Source organism: Atractosteus spatula, chromosome 26 (assembly GCF_055471065.1).
Source record: "Atractosteus spatula isolate fAtrSpa1 chromosome 26, fAtrSpa1.hap1, whole genome shotgun sequence".
NCBI lineage: Eukaryota > Metazoa > Chordata > Actinopteri > Semionotiformes > Lepisosteidae > Atractosteus > Atractosteus spatula.
Window position 1 is genome coordinate 7313541 of NC_142731.1, and position 15463 is coordinate 7329003.

The following is a 15463-nucleotide window of genomic DNA, read 5'->3' on the forward strand; positions in this document are numbered from 1 at the left end:
TTGCTCGGTGCATCACTGGAAATACTGCCTTTTTGAAATTTTACAAGTTACTGTTTACATTTTACTATTATTGTGGTTTGAAATACCCTCATCAATGCTGATTCTTTCTCATCCCAAAATATGAAAATAGCATTGCTGTTCCCCTATAAGCACGAAAGACAGTTAAACATATAACATCACAGTGTTTGCAGAGCCAGTGTAACTGCGAACATTGAGAGCTCCAAGGACTGCTGTATTTCCACTGTGGTTGTGTTCTTTTCAATGGATGTTGTTTCCTTCTCACACGTTTAGAACATAAGAAAAGGTTACAAACACAAAGTGGCCACTCAATCCATCCAGTCAGCAGTTAGTAGGAAATTGATTTGAGGATCTCATCCAGCCATTTCTTATAAGAAGCCAGGGTATCACGTTCTACAACATGGCTGGGCTGTTGTTGCACACTCCCACCACCCTTTGGGTAAAGAAACGTACTTCTGCCTGGTCCGTGTTTCAGTGTTCTGTCTGAAGAGGTCCGCTCAGTCATGTTGGAGAGTTACGTCCTGCCTGGGTCGTTTTTATTTACATCAACCTTTCACCCCCCCGTTTCTCTCTCTCTGCCGCAGACCGCTCAGGCCTCACCTGCGTGGACAAGATCGAGAAGTGCCAGGAGACGTACCTGCTGGCGTTCGAACACTACATCAACTACCGGAAGCACAACATTCCACACTTCTGGCCCAAGCTGCTGATGAAAGTGACGGACCTGCGGATGATCGGGGCCTGTCACGCCAGCCGCTTCCTGCACATGAAGGTGGAGTGTCCCACCGAACTCTTCCCCCCACTCTTCCTCGAGGTCTTCGAGGACCAGGAGGTGTGAAGCGGGGTGGCCATCCGGAGAGGCCGGGGTGGAAGCTGGGGGGGGGAGGGGGGGAGGGGGAGGGGAAGGGGCGATACTGCCTCATCAAACAATCAAACACACCACCAGCAGCAGACGAGAAAGCCATCAGAAGGGGTTCGTTTTTTCTTAAAATCAAATGGGTGGCCCTCTTGTTTTTGTCGTTTTTATAAGCTGTGCTCGTGTTTTTTCACTTTTTCCCCGCCCCCAGCGTCCATCCTGTTAGTCACCCGCTCCTCCCCCCCCCCCCTCATTGATTTCACAAGTGGCACGCTCTCCGGAGCACGCTGGCACTTCACGGCTTTGCACCCTACGGCAAATGAAGTTCGCCCGCAATGTGTCGAGTCACCACCAGGTGGCGGTCTTTGCTGCTGTGCACCACTGTGGCACTGGGGTCCACACCCCTCTCGCTGAAGTGTTCCCCGATCCACTAGTGATTCAGTTTATCTCAGCGTTAGTAGAAGAAATCGATTCTGGGAAACAGATGTTCCCACAGAAAAAAAGACCAAAATTTTAGACTCTTTGTAGAAACATTTGTTCAACAGATTTTATTCACTCTTAATGACTGCAGTGTCTAACATTAGGAACACACAGAACCCCATTGGCATTTTTAAAGGAACTGTTTGCGTCAGCCTTCTCTTTATTTAAAAGAAGCTTCATTTGTTAAAAAAATCATTTCAGTCTTTGAAGTAGAAAACAACTCTTTCATTCTTTTAGGATCACTGTTCATTATGTAAGCTTCGTACCATGTGTGCAGTTATCTCTGTGCTACCAGACTGTTTCGTTTATCACTCATTTTAATCTAACAATGCCATATCCCGGAAAGTTCTGTCTCTCATCTTGTTCTGCTCATGAGCAATAACAGAGTCTTTAAATTCCCAGAGTTTGCAGTGCAATTCTCTGGCAGAAGAGAGCGCTTCTTCTCCATGTTAGTCACTGATCAGACTCCCCTGCTGTTTCCTGTGTGAAAAGGAAAGGTGCTGTGCTCAGCTGGAGAGCTTTGGACAAGCACCGTTTTACCTCAGCAGGCAGGAGCACTGCAGTGATGTGTCTTCTGAATGCATCTGCAGCAGAGCTGCCTCAGTCTGTGAGTCACCTGCTACCTCCATCTCCCTCCGCCTTTTATAAAGGCCGTGAGCCCATCATGTCAGGTCAGTGTCAGGGGGTCTCTGCACAGCACAGCTGGACAGCCGGAGACAGGGAGGGGCCCTCTGGTCTGCGGAGTTTACTACCTTAAACTTCCTCCGTTTTTTTGGGTTTGTTCTCTTTGGGGCTGTTTGTCCACAGACGACAGGCTGTCCCCTGTTCCTTCTACCCCCAGCCACAACCAACACCCAACACATGTTTGCAATAGTGAATCCACTGCTCAGGCAATATTGCAAATGCATATTGGGCACAGAGCTCAGCTCAGGTGGTCTCCGCAGGGCTGAACTTGAGGGTATTACCCAGAGAGTTTTTTTTCTCCCTTGGCAGTATGAAAGACCAGATCAGCCACGATATTTGATACGTGGCGGCAAATATCTGAACATGCAGCGCCCACTTTGCTTGCATAGTATAGTACTACATGGGAGACTCAGCTGTCTGTGCTGTAATCTGAGCAGTGGTTCTGTAGTGACCAGCTCTACCTCACCTACTAAACACAGGGCAGCTGCACACAGGCCTCGCACATAGCAGGCTGACTCAGTGCTGTTGGAGCAGACCCATACTCTGACCTCTAACCTCTGACCTCTGACTTCTGACCTCTACATCCTGACTCCACCTCACTCCCACTTCACCTCAGTCAATAGAATTTCACTGAAACAGGAGGGCCTAGCCATTTCATTTTGTATTATTTTATTTATTTTAACTTGTTTTCATTTTGTTTTGGGTTTTTTTTTGGAGGGGGGACAACGACGACACGGGGGGGTTGTTAAAAATCAGTTTGCGTTGTTTAGAAAATGTGGGACCAAGTGCAACTCTGGATTCCCCTCTTTGAAGACAAAAGGAAAATATAAAGAGAAAGAAGATAAAGCAAATTGCTAAAGAAGAGGTTAAAATATTAAGTGAAAATGCAGAGGGGACAGTTTCGGTAAATGGCGTGTCACTGTTTTTGAGGATAAAACAAAAAAGACAACCTCTTTTGATTGCTAAGCAGTCATTCATGGAGGAAGGGGGTGTACCGAGCAATGATTGGACAAGACCAGAACGAGGCTGAGGAATTAAGTGGTCTTTATTTTAAACAATTACAACAGATGTCCACATCGGTGTTTATGGTCCTATCGCAATCCGAACATGCGGAGAGACTGCCTTCTTCCAGCGCAAGTGAAAGACAAATCAATCAACCTGAAACCACGCCGCCTTCATGAAAACCTTGAAGTGGACATATAATGTCCGGCCTCCCCCACTCCAGCCACTCTTCCTCACAGGAAAGACGTGGTGCTTTGTTTCTGGCTGTGCAAGCTCCATGGGTTGATAAAATCAATCTCAGTTAGGGTGAGCACCCCTGTCTCCTCTACAGATGGAGCCAAGAAGAGCTCTGAGCCCATACCCTGCGCCCCATGCTCTCCAGTCATAATGTCACGTATTTTTGCACTAAAGTGGCCATCCTACTCCCCCTCCTGACCCCCCTCATTCCCTCTCACCCAAGCACTTTCCTGCAATTTTTTATCCATTTTGCTTAACATAGCCAAGCCAACCCACCAGTGGTAAATGCCCCACATTTGTGCCATCAGTATTTAAAAAAATACACTTGGAAAATTTATTGGGGTGAATTCCGCTGGTTTCCTGGTCCCTTGTCATCTGAGCACTGCAATGCAACTTCTGAATCGCAATCCCCTTTTGAAAACCACCATTAAATGAATGTGAAAAAAAATGCAAAGATTCAATCAGGGTCTTGAGTAAAAGTACTACGAAGTAGGCCTGTGAGAGTGGTGAAATTAAATTTTCAATGTAAAATGGATTAGGAGAGGGGAAGAGGGGATTGGTCCAATTCAAAGAGCACTTAAAGGGGAGATGGGATTAGTCCTATTAAAAGAGCACTTGGAGAGAGGGGAGATGGGATTGGTCCAATTGAAAGAGCACTTAAAGGGGAGATGGCATTGGTCCAATTGAAAGAGCACTTGGAGAGAGGGGAGATGCGATTGGTCCAATTGAAAGAGCACTTGGAGAGAGGGGAGATGCGATTGGTCCAATTGAAAGAGCACTTGGAGAGAGGGGTTTGGTCTGCTAAAATCAGGACAGGCTTTTGTAAACATATGGGAGTTTGACCTGTGAAACAGCAGGGAGAAATTACAGTGTGAGAATGTGGGAAGGTCTCTAGGTAAACCCAGTCAGCCCACCTGGCCAGCATGTGCGGTGACAGCCTTCAAATACACACCAGCTACCTGGACAAGACCTGCGACCAAGACAGCTCCTCTCTCACACCTGGACTCTGGGGTTTACAAGGTTGAACTGATCAAAATCCCAAAACCACCCCCACCTACTCTTACCCTCCCTCCCCTGGAAAGTTGTGTAGAAGAACTTGTTCCTCCTTTTATCATCAGAAAGACAGGAGAAGAAAATAATGGCATTCCATGTACGCGGTACAGGATTAACTCTTGTAATGGGAAGAAAATAGACAACAAACGCCAGAACCCACAACAGTGTTTCTGCATTCTTGCGAGCTGACTGATTGGATGTGTGTCACTCTAGGGGGTTTAAAATGCTGCTTTACCTTCTCATTTAAATTTTATTTGAAAAAAAAAAAATTTTAAAAAAATGAAAAGAAAGATGACTTTTTCTAAGACTCCGGAACAAAGCTTAGAGCTTTGGAGAATGAGCTGGGGTTTTTTTTATTACTATTCTTTTTTTGTTCTTGTCGACGCTAAACTGCTCTGTGTGAAATCAGCCGTAGTCACTTTTGACCATGTGTGCAGTGTAACCTAGACAAAACCCTCACTTCCTCTACAGATCACCTCTAGATTGTATCAGTAAGCTAACTTGCTCTGTCGTCTGTACGTGTGTCTGAATCGTCCGTCCCTTTTTTTTACGAGGAGGAGCTATGACAAACATCAACAGGACTTTTTTTTTTCTTTTTTTAAAAAAAAGAGACTACGAAAAAACAAAACAGGCAAAAACAGAACAGGAGAAATAATGCAACAGAAACTGAAAATAGATGCTGACTGAGACACAATCTTCTCATACCTCACACAACACAAAACTCAAAAGAATTTGAAAGAGATTGAAGATATGTATTTACATGTGTGCGTGTGTCTGTATATGAATAAACGTATGTATATGTGGGGATTAGAAAGGTAAATGGTAGAAGGTAAAGGGTCATCCAATTCAGGTTTTGGACTAATATTCTTTATAAGAGTGAGCAGGGAGTGGAGAATGGGACATTTAAAATTCACAAAACAAAGGCTCTAAAGTTGAGAAGGGCTGCAGGCAAAAAAGTAGCTTATTGGAACAATAAGGCTCTGCCTCCACTCTAAAAGGAGTGCATTCAGTCTTGGGCTGACTGCATCTCTAGCATATGATAGCAAGGCTTACTTATTTCAGTGTTAATAGTATGGGGAAAAAGCTTCAGAATGTCAAACCCGAATTGTCCACACCCTCTGTAAACTGGGCTGGGCTGAACCACCACAAAGCTGTGCATGAGTGTTTTACAGAATTTGTGCTTGTACATGTATACATACATCTATACACACACACGCATGTATAAATAAGGTATTGAATGTAGCTGATGGGAGACTGGGCTGGAACTGAGCCTGGGAATTCACGACCTCATTGTCGGGTCACCAGCAGAATGAACTGGACAGTGGAGTCAAACTGACGTTACACACAGTAAACTGAGAATATTGCCCAGCTGTAAGGTGCAATATGTTCTAAGTGTATTCTTACTTTTTTGTTGTAATTTTTTTGTTTTATGTTTTGGCCATAACCAAGGATGTAAAATAATATATATTTATATATACCGCTCAAAAAGCCAAAAAAATCAGGGATGAGGCAAATAGTAGATTATCCTATTCGTTTATCCCTTTTTTTGGGAGCAAAATATATACATATATGAATGCTGCATACATTCGTGTGTATGTATGTGTATTTGTATTTGAAAATGCCCCATCAGGCAACAGTCCTGAACTTCTGGCTTAATTTTTGCATGCAAAGAGAAAGTCCTTCCCTGAATTTACTGCATTGGGAATTGTCGGATGTGTTCCAGGATTGAATCACTGCAGCGGGCACGTATGAGCTTACAAACATCCCTTCTGTCTGATTTGTGTCCCTTGGTGTTTCAGTAGAGCTAAGAGGCAGTGTAGGCTCACAAGTGAGCAAAGGGACAGTGGGGTGATGAGTGGGGTGTTGTGAGGAAGTGACCCTCTAGTGGTCAGTGCTGAGGCACAGTGGTCAAGCAGTTAGGAATGGAGGGGAGGGTGGGAAATGAGTTGCTTTAGTGAGATTCTAAAGTGTGTGTGAGGGGGGGTTATTAATAGTTTCCTGAGTTTGCCAATACCTGCACGGTCCAGTCCTCCCCGCCAGCAGGGTCCTACTATGCTGGCAAGAGCCACTTTCAGCAAGCAGGGCTCTCTGTGCAGGGCACTGTACCATTCTTACCATTTTCCCAGGTAACAGTGGTCTTTAAGACACACTTATTAGGGAAGAGATGCAATGAAAACCCTTATCTTATTGAAGGAGCAATGTCATAAGCAGTGACCCTTGCACACCTCAGCACTCCTTCTTGCAAAATTTGACCATCTGCTACCATTGTTTTTTTGTAGCCTCAAACCTACATACCCAGAAACCATGGCCAGGCTGTGTCTCCCCTACTGCACACTTTGTGCACCCATCTCTCCAGCTTGTGCCTGAGGAAACCAAGCAGTTATGTCTCGCCTTGTTAAAGACATGCTGCTGGCCTCTGTCAAGGCATTGACCAGCCCCCTGTAACCTTGGTGCACTGCAGTGATTTGGTTCTGGGATTCATCGGGCAGATATGGGGAGATTGTTGCAATTACTTTTTGATGCCAAATGTAGAGTTTGTAATAATGCAAGTAGCAAGATGTCTATGCAGACACCCCCCCCCCCCCCCACCGACCCCTAATCCTCACTTCACCCTCTACCAAATCCCAGCCAGCCTTAGCTGTCTGACACCCGCATTTGTGACACCAGGGCTGGGGCTACGGAGATAGGCATGTTCAAAAGTACTGCTCCCTGTGTAGTATCTTCACAGCTCACAGTGTCGGCTTCACTTCTGTCTTCTGTTGAGCAATCACTGTGCTTGCTAGTGTCTGCTGTTCCGTTGAGCTGAGGGGGGCAGACAGGGGATCCAGACCTGGGACAGGGTTGTGTCTCGATTATGGGTTATTGTTTTACCTCTGTGCAACTGTTCAACTCATGTGAGCTCCACCATGGGTTGAACGACCAGTGTTTTAAACCTGCTCCTGTGACTTCGCCTTGCACACAGGCCCACACGCTGTAATGTTGGGATCACAGCCAGCTGAGAAAATGTCTAGTAATTGCAGCCACCTGAATTCCAAAGAGCTGCTGGCAAGAAGGGGGGGGTGGTGACCAAGTCTGTTCAAAATGAATCCTTTACCAGTCCAGAAATCAGATGAAAGAAGGGTCGGGGTTGGGTTGGGGGGGTGGGGGGTAAAACGAACCCACATTTGTGCACTGCCCCCTGTCCCCCACCGTCTCTGAAAGCCCACCATGCACCCTGCCTTCCCTCCCTCCCCTGCTGAGACAGGTTCCTTATTGGCCATCATGCGTCAGCTTGCATTCATGTACACGTTTGCCTTTATGAGACACTCTCCTGGTTTGGTCCAGTGGTGCTACCCAGAGGATCTGTGAGGAAGCCGACTTCTTCTCTCACAGCCGTTTCCTTCCTTTCCTTTTGGATTCCTCGTACACAAGTGCTAGATACATACCAAAACTCAGAGATGCAATCATTCTTAGTCTTTTTTTTTAAAGAAAAAAATGGTTAAATGTGAATTTTAAAATTTTCTATAACAAAGGATAGTAGGAAGCCATGTATGTCCAAATACTAATATAGAATAGGTAGGATTAGGTAGGAAATGACAAACCAAATGGGCTGGGTTGCTGAAATACTATTTGTAACATTTTTAAATTCATATGGTTGTAATGTTGACGTAGTGGCCAGCTAGAGAAGATTTAAAGGTTAAAGTTTGTCAGGGGAGAATGGAGGACAAAATACAGTTTGCGTTGTGAAGAAATTTAATTTTTCTAGTATGTGAAGAATCCCGGTGATTATTCTTTGCAATTTTATTAGATTAATCTGTTGCTCATGAATTAGAGAATGAATTAATTGCACAAACAGCACGCAAGAACAAGGCTGTTGGTCCGCAGAGTGTGCCTACAGACATTAAACCCGTGGTACACAGAGCAGCAGGTCTGGAAAGCTAGTAACTCTCTGGTTGCAGTAGCTACGTCATTGGAAGACAGACATTCAGGAAGAAAAATGCATCAGCTTGCAGAGTGGAAAGCAGTGAAGAAAGGCGTAAATCTAAACCTATTGCAACTGTCAGGTTTTGCAATTTAAAGTCTTGAATTGCAGTAAATGTGTTTTGTGTTTTGTTTTTTGCAAGACACTTACAACTGATTAGGAATTTGGCAAAAGCTACGAGTGCAATGTGCACATTTGGAAAAAAAATGGTTTAGAATCCTGCACATCCATTTCATAAAGTGGACCAGCCATGGGCGTGTTGGGCAATAAATGCAAGTGTGCAAATGCACACGCACACAAATACACACTCACACGCCTATGCACCTAGACTGGAAAAGAAACTTATTGAAGGAATATCTCAGGTAAAAAAAAATGACAGTTGTTTCTCTCATTAAATAAACAATGTGGAGAAATCATGCTGTTTTTTCACTTCACAACAAAAGCTGAACTCAGTCTGCTTACTATGTCTGCTTCTCATTCTCTCCTGATTGGTTCAAAAGGTGGGCGTGGCAGAACGCTGCACAGAGCCTGTATGTTCATTGGCTTTTGCTGACCTGAAAAGAATCGGCAGGATATAGTTATTTGTAAGCACTTCCCTAGAGATGATGAAAAGAGGCTGCCGTTCTATGCTATGTGCAGCTAGAGAAATATTCTCTTCTGCCTTCCCCAGTTCGTGTTGCACGTCTGTAGAAACACAGTGTCCATTATCAGAGCTCGCTGAAGATAAAATCCCTGTATTATGCAGAAAAGACCCCTGTGTTGAGCATTTTTTTAGTTTGTTTCTGCATTGAAAGGAAACATGACGTGGGTGTGTGTACTCGCTGAATGTTAGTGATTTCAGCAGCATGTGTCCTGTTTAGCCTTGACTAGGCAAATGGTGACTCATGAGTGTCAAGGCAGTTGGTAATACGACAGCCTTGCTTGTCTGTCTGTGATCGTGCATTTATGCTACGTTTCCCCTGCTATTTGAGCGAGTGTACGTGCCTGTTAGACCATGTGTGATTATGCATCTGCATCTCTGGGCAGATCGTCTGAATTGCTGTGTTGAGCAAGCAGAGTCTTCCTGTTGCCTGAACAGAGGTTACCTCTTCCATTAAAGACATAGTAGCCTGCTTTACAAAGTGCTTTCAGTACAGCAGAGTACAGAGAGACATGAAAGCAATTGATTCTGTCTGCTTTATGTGCACAATTGTGGTACATTCAAAGACCTTTTTCTGCTGTTGCAAGGAAGTTGGAAACCCTAGTTTAGAGGAGCTAATGTATCACAGTGAAGAATCTGGTACTGGCTTGATTTATCGAGCCATCTCAAGAGTCGGGTCTGTCTTGCAGAACTATCCATTTTTGCCAAGTCTGAGCCTTGGAGGAAGCCCAGTAGATGTCATGGAAGAAAGGTTGAGAGCACAGCCCAGAGTAAACAGGCCTGGTCTGTTTTTTTCTCCCCCCCAGGCACATCTTGAATTGCAGTTGAGACGGAGTGTGTCTCTCATGCTGTGTGAAGTGGACAGCTGAGGCTTTGTAGAAATTAGTTCCATCAGATTCATAGCTGTCAGGGGGGAGACGAGACACACTAACAGCAAGGACTCTTATTTGTTAACTGCCGCCCCTCCCCCCATGAAATCTCTGTCCTCCAGTTTGGGGGTATAAAGGACAGTCCCTGTGTCTTCAGCGCTGCCACGGATTCCCACCGTACCTTTGAGGCTGCAAACACGTATATACTGATGCACAACAGGTTTTACACGAGAGCTCATTGGGCATATGTTACTAAACATTCGAAGTTTCTTACGGGTTCGTTCCTTGGAATAACAAAATATGGAGCCCAGAAATGTAATAAAAGGTCCTCAGTTTAATCTTTGAGTTAAAATTGCTAAACGTTCATAAGTTCATTCCAAATGTGAATAGCCATTCAAAAAGACTTGGTTTGAATGAATACAAGCACAGCATAGGAAATGACTGGCCCACCTGTGTATAGAAGATCCTCAGGCTCCTGTTGAAGGTGTCCTGTCTGTGGGTAGTTGCCTGGAGAATAAGATGTTTTTCTTCAAAGGTCATCCGACTAGTCAAGAGGAACCTTCATGTGTCTGATATACCTCCATAATCACTGTAGGCTCCACTGGAAACAGCACAAGACAGTCCAGGGAGACAACCCATGCATCAACAGAATAACTAGCTCTGCTGTCTGCATGAAAGAGGTCATTCAGAGTTAGCATTGTCAGCTGGGAGACAATGTGAACTTCTGTGAACCAGAGGACACCTACAGTGGTTGCAGGGAGAGTGATAGCGTGTGTTTTTTTACTGATCGGTGCCATTTTTCAAGCCAACTGGTGGGACACCGAAAGGCTGATGAAGTGGGGAGGAAATTCTTTTAACAGCAGATCGCCTCAGTCTTTCTTCTCTAGCAGAACATCTGTGGGACCAGCTTGCCAGTGCCCTCAATAGAGAGGCACAGCAAGACTGGTAAAACCTTCATTGGCATTCTTCCAAGAGGCTGGTGAGGTCTGTGTCGATAGGAAGGGGGATCATGAGTGATATCTTCTTGGCAATGTTTTGATCGAGAGTAACATCTCATATAAAAAAAACCATCAAAATTCTTGGATCAGCGTTTTTATTCACATTTCCAGGTATTTCTTAGTTTAAACCTCTCTAAAATATGAATAAATCCTTTAGGCCCAAATGTTGCCCATTATTTGTGCATCAGTGTGTATATATATAAAGTGATAAAAATGATAAAGTGGATTTCCTGTTCCATTTCCTTTAATCCCTGTTCTTTCCCTGTACAGTATGTTTTTTTCTCTTCTTTTGCAAGTTGCAGAGCAGCTCTTCCCCTCTCCTCCCCAGTCCTGCAAGCAGTCAGGGTGTTGATTAAGTGGTATTAGAGACTTTCTTCTGGGTTTCTGAGAGACTGGATAGTCTGACAAAAAAGATGCATTAGCGAGACTTAAGAAAAGCCTGTTAATGCACCTTTCCAACCTAAAGAGCTTAGCGAGCTATGCAGCATTTCAGACACCTCAGTGTGTGCAGTATGCAGCTGGTAGCTTTGCTTTTAGTGCCGTTCTTCCTGTACAGGCAGAGCAGGCACTCCTAGGCCGGCTGGTGGGTGTCTGTGAGGAGAGGTCCACTGGGTAGGCATGCCGTTCTGACCGCTGAAGCACCTTGTGAGGCCACCCTGAGATAGATTACCTCGACAGCAGGGACACCCCAGAGAGCCGACCATCTGGAGTGACATTTGTTTAATAAACCAGTTCATGGGGACGGGAGGTGGATGTGGGTGGTGGCGCGGGTGCTGCTCATGGGTCTGTCACTGATGCAGTCTTCAGGAGAAGAAGGTCTTCAGTCTTTCAGCTTAGTCTCAACACATGTGGGAACCAGACAGACAGGACTGGTAGTTCCTAGCAGATGATATGAAGCTTTGTGCTTTTCCTCATCGTCACTTTAATTGTGATCTGAAGAGAAGAATTCATATACCTAAAGGAGTGGACATTTGTGTTGCAATGCATAAGGTGCTATTTTTTGTTTTCTTACTGCAGTATTTATTATTAGCTTCAGTTCAGGGTCTGTAGTCCTGGGAACAGCCAGCAGCAGAGTTCAAAGCTACCAGACTTTGGACTTCTTTGGACATGAATGTATACGTTTCAGTCTCTTGCTCACTGCACAGAAAGGCCATTGAGCATTCAGAATAAAAAAAAAGTACTTTTCTAGCTGAACAGATGCTACTAGGAATATTTTGAGTGTATGGGTGTACTGTTCAGAACACGGCGGAGACAGGGATTTGAAATACTCTTCATTAGGAAGGCTGGGGATCAGTGCTGAATCCAGTGGCTCCAAATCAGTATGCATTGTACATGGAGAGCTCTGTCCCTGAAAAAGGTCGTAGCCCGTGGCACTGGAAGACTCCCAGTGAAGAATAACTGATGTGGTTTGAGTACGGTACAGTAAAGCCGTCTCAGAGCTTGGTTGTGGTTAAGTCACTGTCAAAAACAAAAAAGTGCAGCTTTTTGTTTTGCCTTTGTGTTTACATTTGCAAATCCCTCTAAGACTGCAGTTCCTTTGTCAATTTGTCAAGCAGGCTGCTATAGAAGCCGCTCTCTCAAGTAACCAGCGTGATGTAGGAGGGGGCGCCAGCATGGCCCTGGCTGCAGTGCGCTGGTGTGTGTTAGCTGATTGCTTTCCGATCCCTTTGCTCCGTTTGTAACGGCTTTCCGTAGTGAAGGCGTTTCATTTCCTGCTCGCCGCTGCTGGGAAGCGCTTCAAAACCCCTGAGTGAGAGGGAGCGGGGAGATGTGATGATAAATGACTTACCTTTCTTCCGCCACTCGGTGTCTTAATGGCGCGGGTAATCCGACATGCAGGGGCTGGAATAGGAAACAAGCTGGTTGGCATTGTGGCAGGTGATGTGATGGAGTGTCTGAGGCCTGGGGCGTGCTCCGGCTTCCCTAGCCTGCCCTCAGAGCTGATTGGGACAAAGCAGCCAAGAACATCTGCGTCCCAGGATGCACTATTTCAGTTAACTGCCTCCGCTTCCATTATAACATCCTGGCTTGTGATCGATTTATTCTAAAAAAAAAGGCTAGTTCGTGGACTTGCATGAAGGTATGTAGTCCTGCTGTCCTTCATTGCCCAGAGACTTTAATTGAGATAAAGTGACAGAAAAAGAAGAGGTGAATTAACTGCACGTTGAATGCTAACAGCCTTGTGCAGTTTGCCAACACCGTTTTTGATTCTGACAGTTTCCACTCGCAGTTGAACTGTACAGCAGTTCGGAGTGAATGGATTAGCTCATGGTAAGACCAGAGCCTAAACCTTAATGCTTGTGCACAGTCATCATCGTCCCGAATTAGGGCTGCACTTAGGGAAGACATTGTACTATTAATAATTAATAATATGGTAATACTAATAATAATAATATCCCATACAAAGCTGTTTTGCAGGAGAGTAGACCAGAATGGAGCGTGTGGTTAGCAGGCAGTGTATAGGGAGCACTTGGGGTGTTTCTGCTGCTATACTACCTACAGTGCAAATGTAAAAGGGGATTATTTTTCTACAGAAAGGGGAAGAGATATATTTACAGACAGCGAGGAATGTAAGAGCAGAGTGGATACAGGAGAACTCGGTGGCTTTATTTTGTTTAAAATAAATCCGTATTATATATAAATATATATGCAATGTTTATGGGTTCGTAAACGGGTTCTTTGAGCAGGGAGGACTTTCTCAGGATCAGACCTGAGGCCTTGCAAGGTGCTTACTCACCTCCCCCACCCCCCCCAACCCCACCCAGACTTCTGAGTGCTCGCCCACGTCATGCGCAGCCACGTGGGAAACGAGAGCTGTAACGGAGAGTTCGGACGTGCATCTTCATCGCACTGTGGCATTTAGCACACCGCCCTGCTTTCTAACCCCTGAGACGATTGTTCCTGGAGGTCCGAGGGCAGAAAAACTCGCGTAGCGCGGTTCTTCTGCTTAGGAACAATGAAATTGTGTCAAGAGTCTCGGACTTCAGCCCTCCAAGGCCACAGCCCTGCAGGTTTTTTAGTCCTTAAATCATAAAGAGCTTAAGATCTGGGTAAAAAGGTAAATTAAGACTTAATTGGACCAACTGAGCCCTTCTGAAGAGGTCTTAAGGCGCTGTGATTTAAAGAGACCTAGTAAACCTGCTGGGTGTGTCCCCCGAGGATGAGGACTGAAGGCTCATGAGTTATAACTTACAGTATATATACAGAATATGCATGAATACAGTTACACAGAATGGCTTCTGTGAGTATTTGTGCACTGTGTTTGCAAATACTCGCTGGACCCGGTTGTACTGTAAAACGTTTTATCTCATTAACAATGGGGATAAATGTCTAAGCATGAGTTACTGGATAGTTTTCACTGCCTCTGTTAAATGGCTGCTCTATTGCTGTTTGATTGTAAAGAATTTTTTTCAAAGTCGTTGCCCTCATGAAAGTATTTGAGACCATGACCCTTTTGCTCTACTGTCTTAGCAATTCTTGTTTTATTTATTGCATTTTTTTGTAGATGGGTATTTTTCACTAAAATTATTTTTCTTCAAAACAGCATTGGTAAAGAAGCAAATTGGTCTATTGTTTTGTGGTGAGTAAAAGAAGATAAGGAATAAAGGATTCAAAAAGAAAATTTAACCAGCAGCATATATTACAAAAAAAGAAACAAGCTATAACTACTATTACTTCTACTACTATTCAGATGAGAAATTATTTTTGTATCTCTTCAGTCTGAGTTCCTTGCTTCACTGTGATCGCAGAGGCTGCTGGGAAGGCTGTGTGCTGCACTGATGCTCAGGGGTCGTGACCTTACATTGCTAGGGTCAGGGGGTCAGCTTTGTCCAATCAAAATGCATAATTTTTTTATATGTCCTGTGCTAATGGATAACCTGTACCATTCAGGCAAACACCTCACTGTGTAACTTCTTGTATGCAGAGCACTTTCGATGTAGTATGCAATGGACTGTTCCTTCATCCCCCAGTAAATGGAACTTTCTAAGCTATTTTAAATTCTGTGGAGTTTCAGCATCTTGTGTTCCTTAAAAGGATTTCAGAAAGTAATCCCGCAATTATCTTCTGTAGAGTGTGCTGAAGCACCCACCTGTCACTGTACAGCAGTGGGATTGAATCCCATCCAGCAACGTCCACATATATAATGCCTGATCACACATAATGCTTATTAATTTGACTTTGCTTTTGTCCACAGCGACTTATAATTGTGCCCGTTATTGCAGTTAACTGGAGCAATACTCGGTATACTCCATTCGAGCAGTGCCCCACCTGGCACTTGCCTGACCTCTCCTCCTCACTGCTGCTGCAAGACATTCAGCAGAACAGGCAGCCCTCCTCCTCCTCCTCGCTTGTGTTTTCGGGGGGCTGGCTGTCTTGTGGTACGCAGTCAGCAGCTAGGACTGGCGGGCTGGCGGCTAGTACTGTGAGAACGGTGCACAGGTTACAGTGTCCCCAGTTTATACACCCGGCACCCCACACCTACCCCCCATCCCTGCAGCACACAGCGTGCCCCCCCCCCCTCCCCGTTTCCGGCAGCAGGACCCTGCAATAAGTCTATTGGGTTGTGTAACGTCAGGTTTCTGTGGTGGGCTGCTGAAGTTCCAGACAATCAGCGTGTTTGTAAATGTCAATGTGTGATTTTCAAAATCTTTGTTTATGGTCAGGATT

At 44.9% G+C, this 15463-nt stretch overlaps 1 protein-coding gene across 2 annotated transcripts in view; it reads left to right on the plus strand.

Annotated features, from left to right (window-relative positions):
• The window catches only part of LOC148814745 (thyroid hormone receptor alpha-B), a 101080-nt gene extending 86630 nt beyond the window's left edge, over positions 1-14450 (plus strand). For both annotated transcript variants that reach the window (XM_088906511.1, XM_088906512.1), the window contains one exon: positions 603-14450. In XM_088906511.1, coding sequence (XP_088762637.1) covers positions 603-853 — 251 coding nt within the window. In that variant the 3' untranslated portion in view covers positions 854-14450. The remainder of the gene's footprint in view (positions 1-602) is intronic.
• The last annotated feature ends 1013 nt before the right edge of the window (positions 14451-15463 follow it).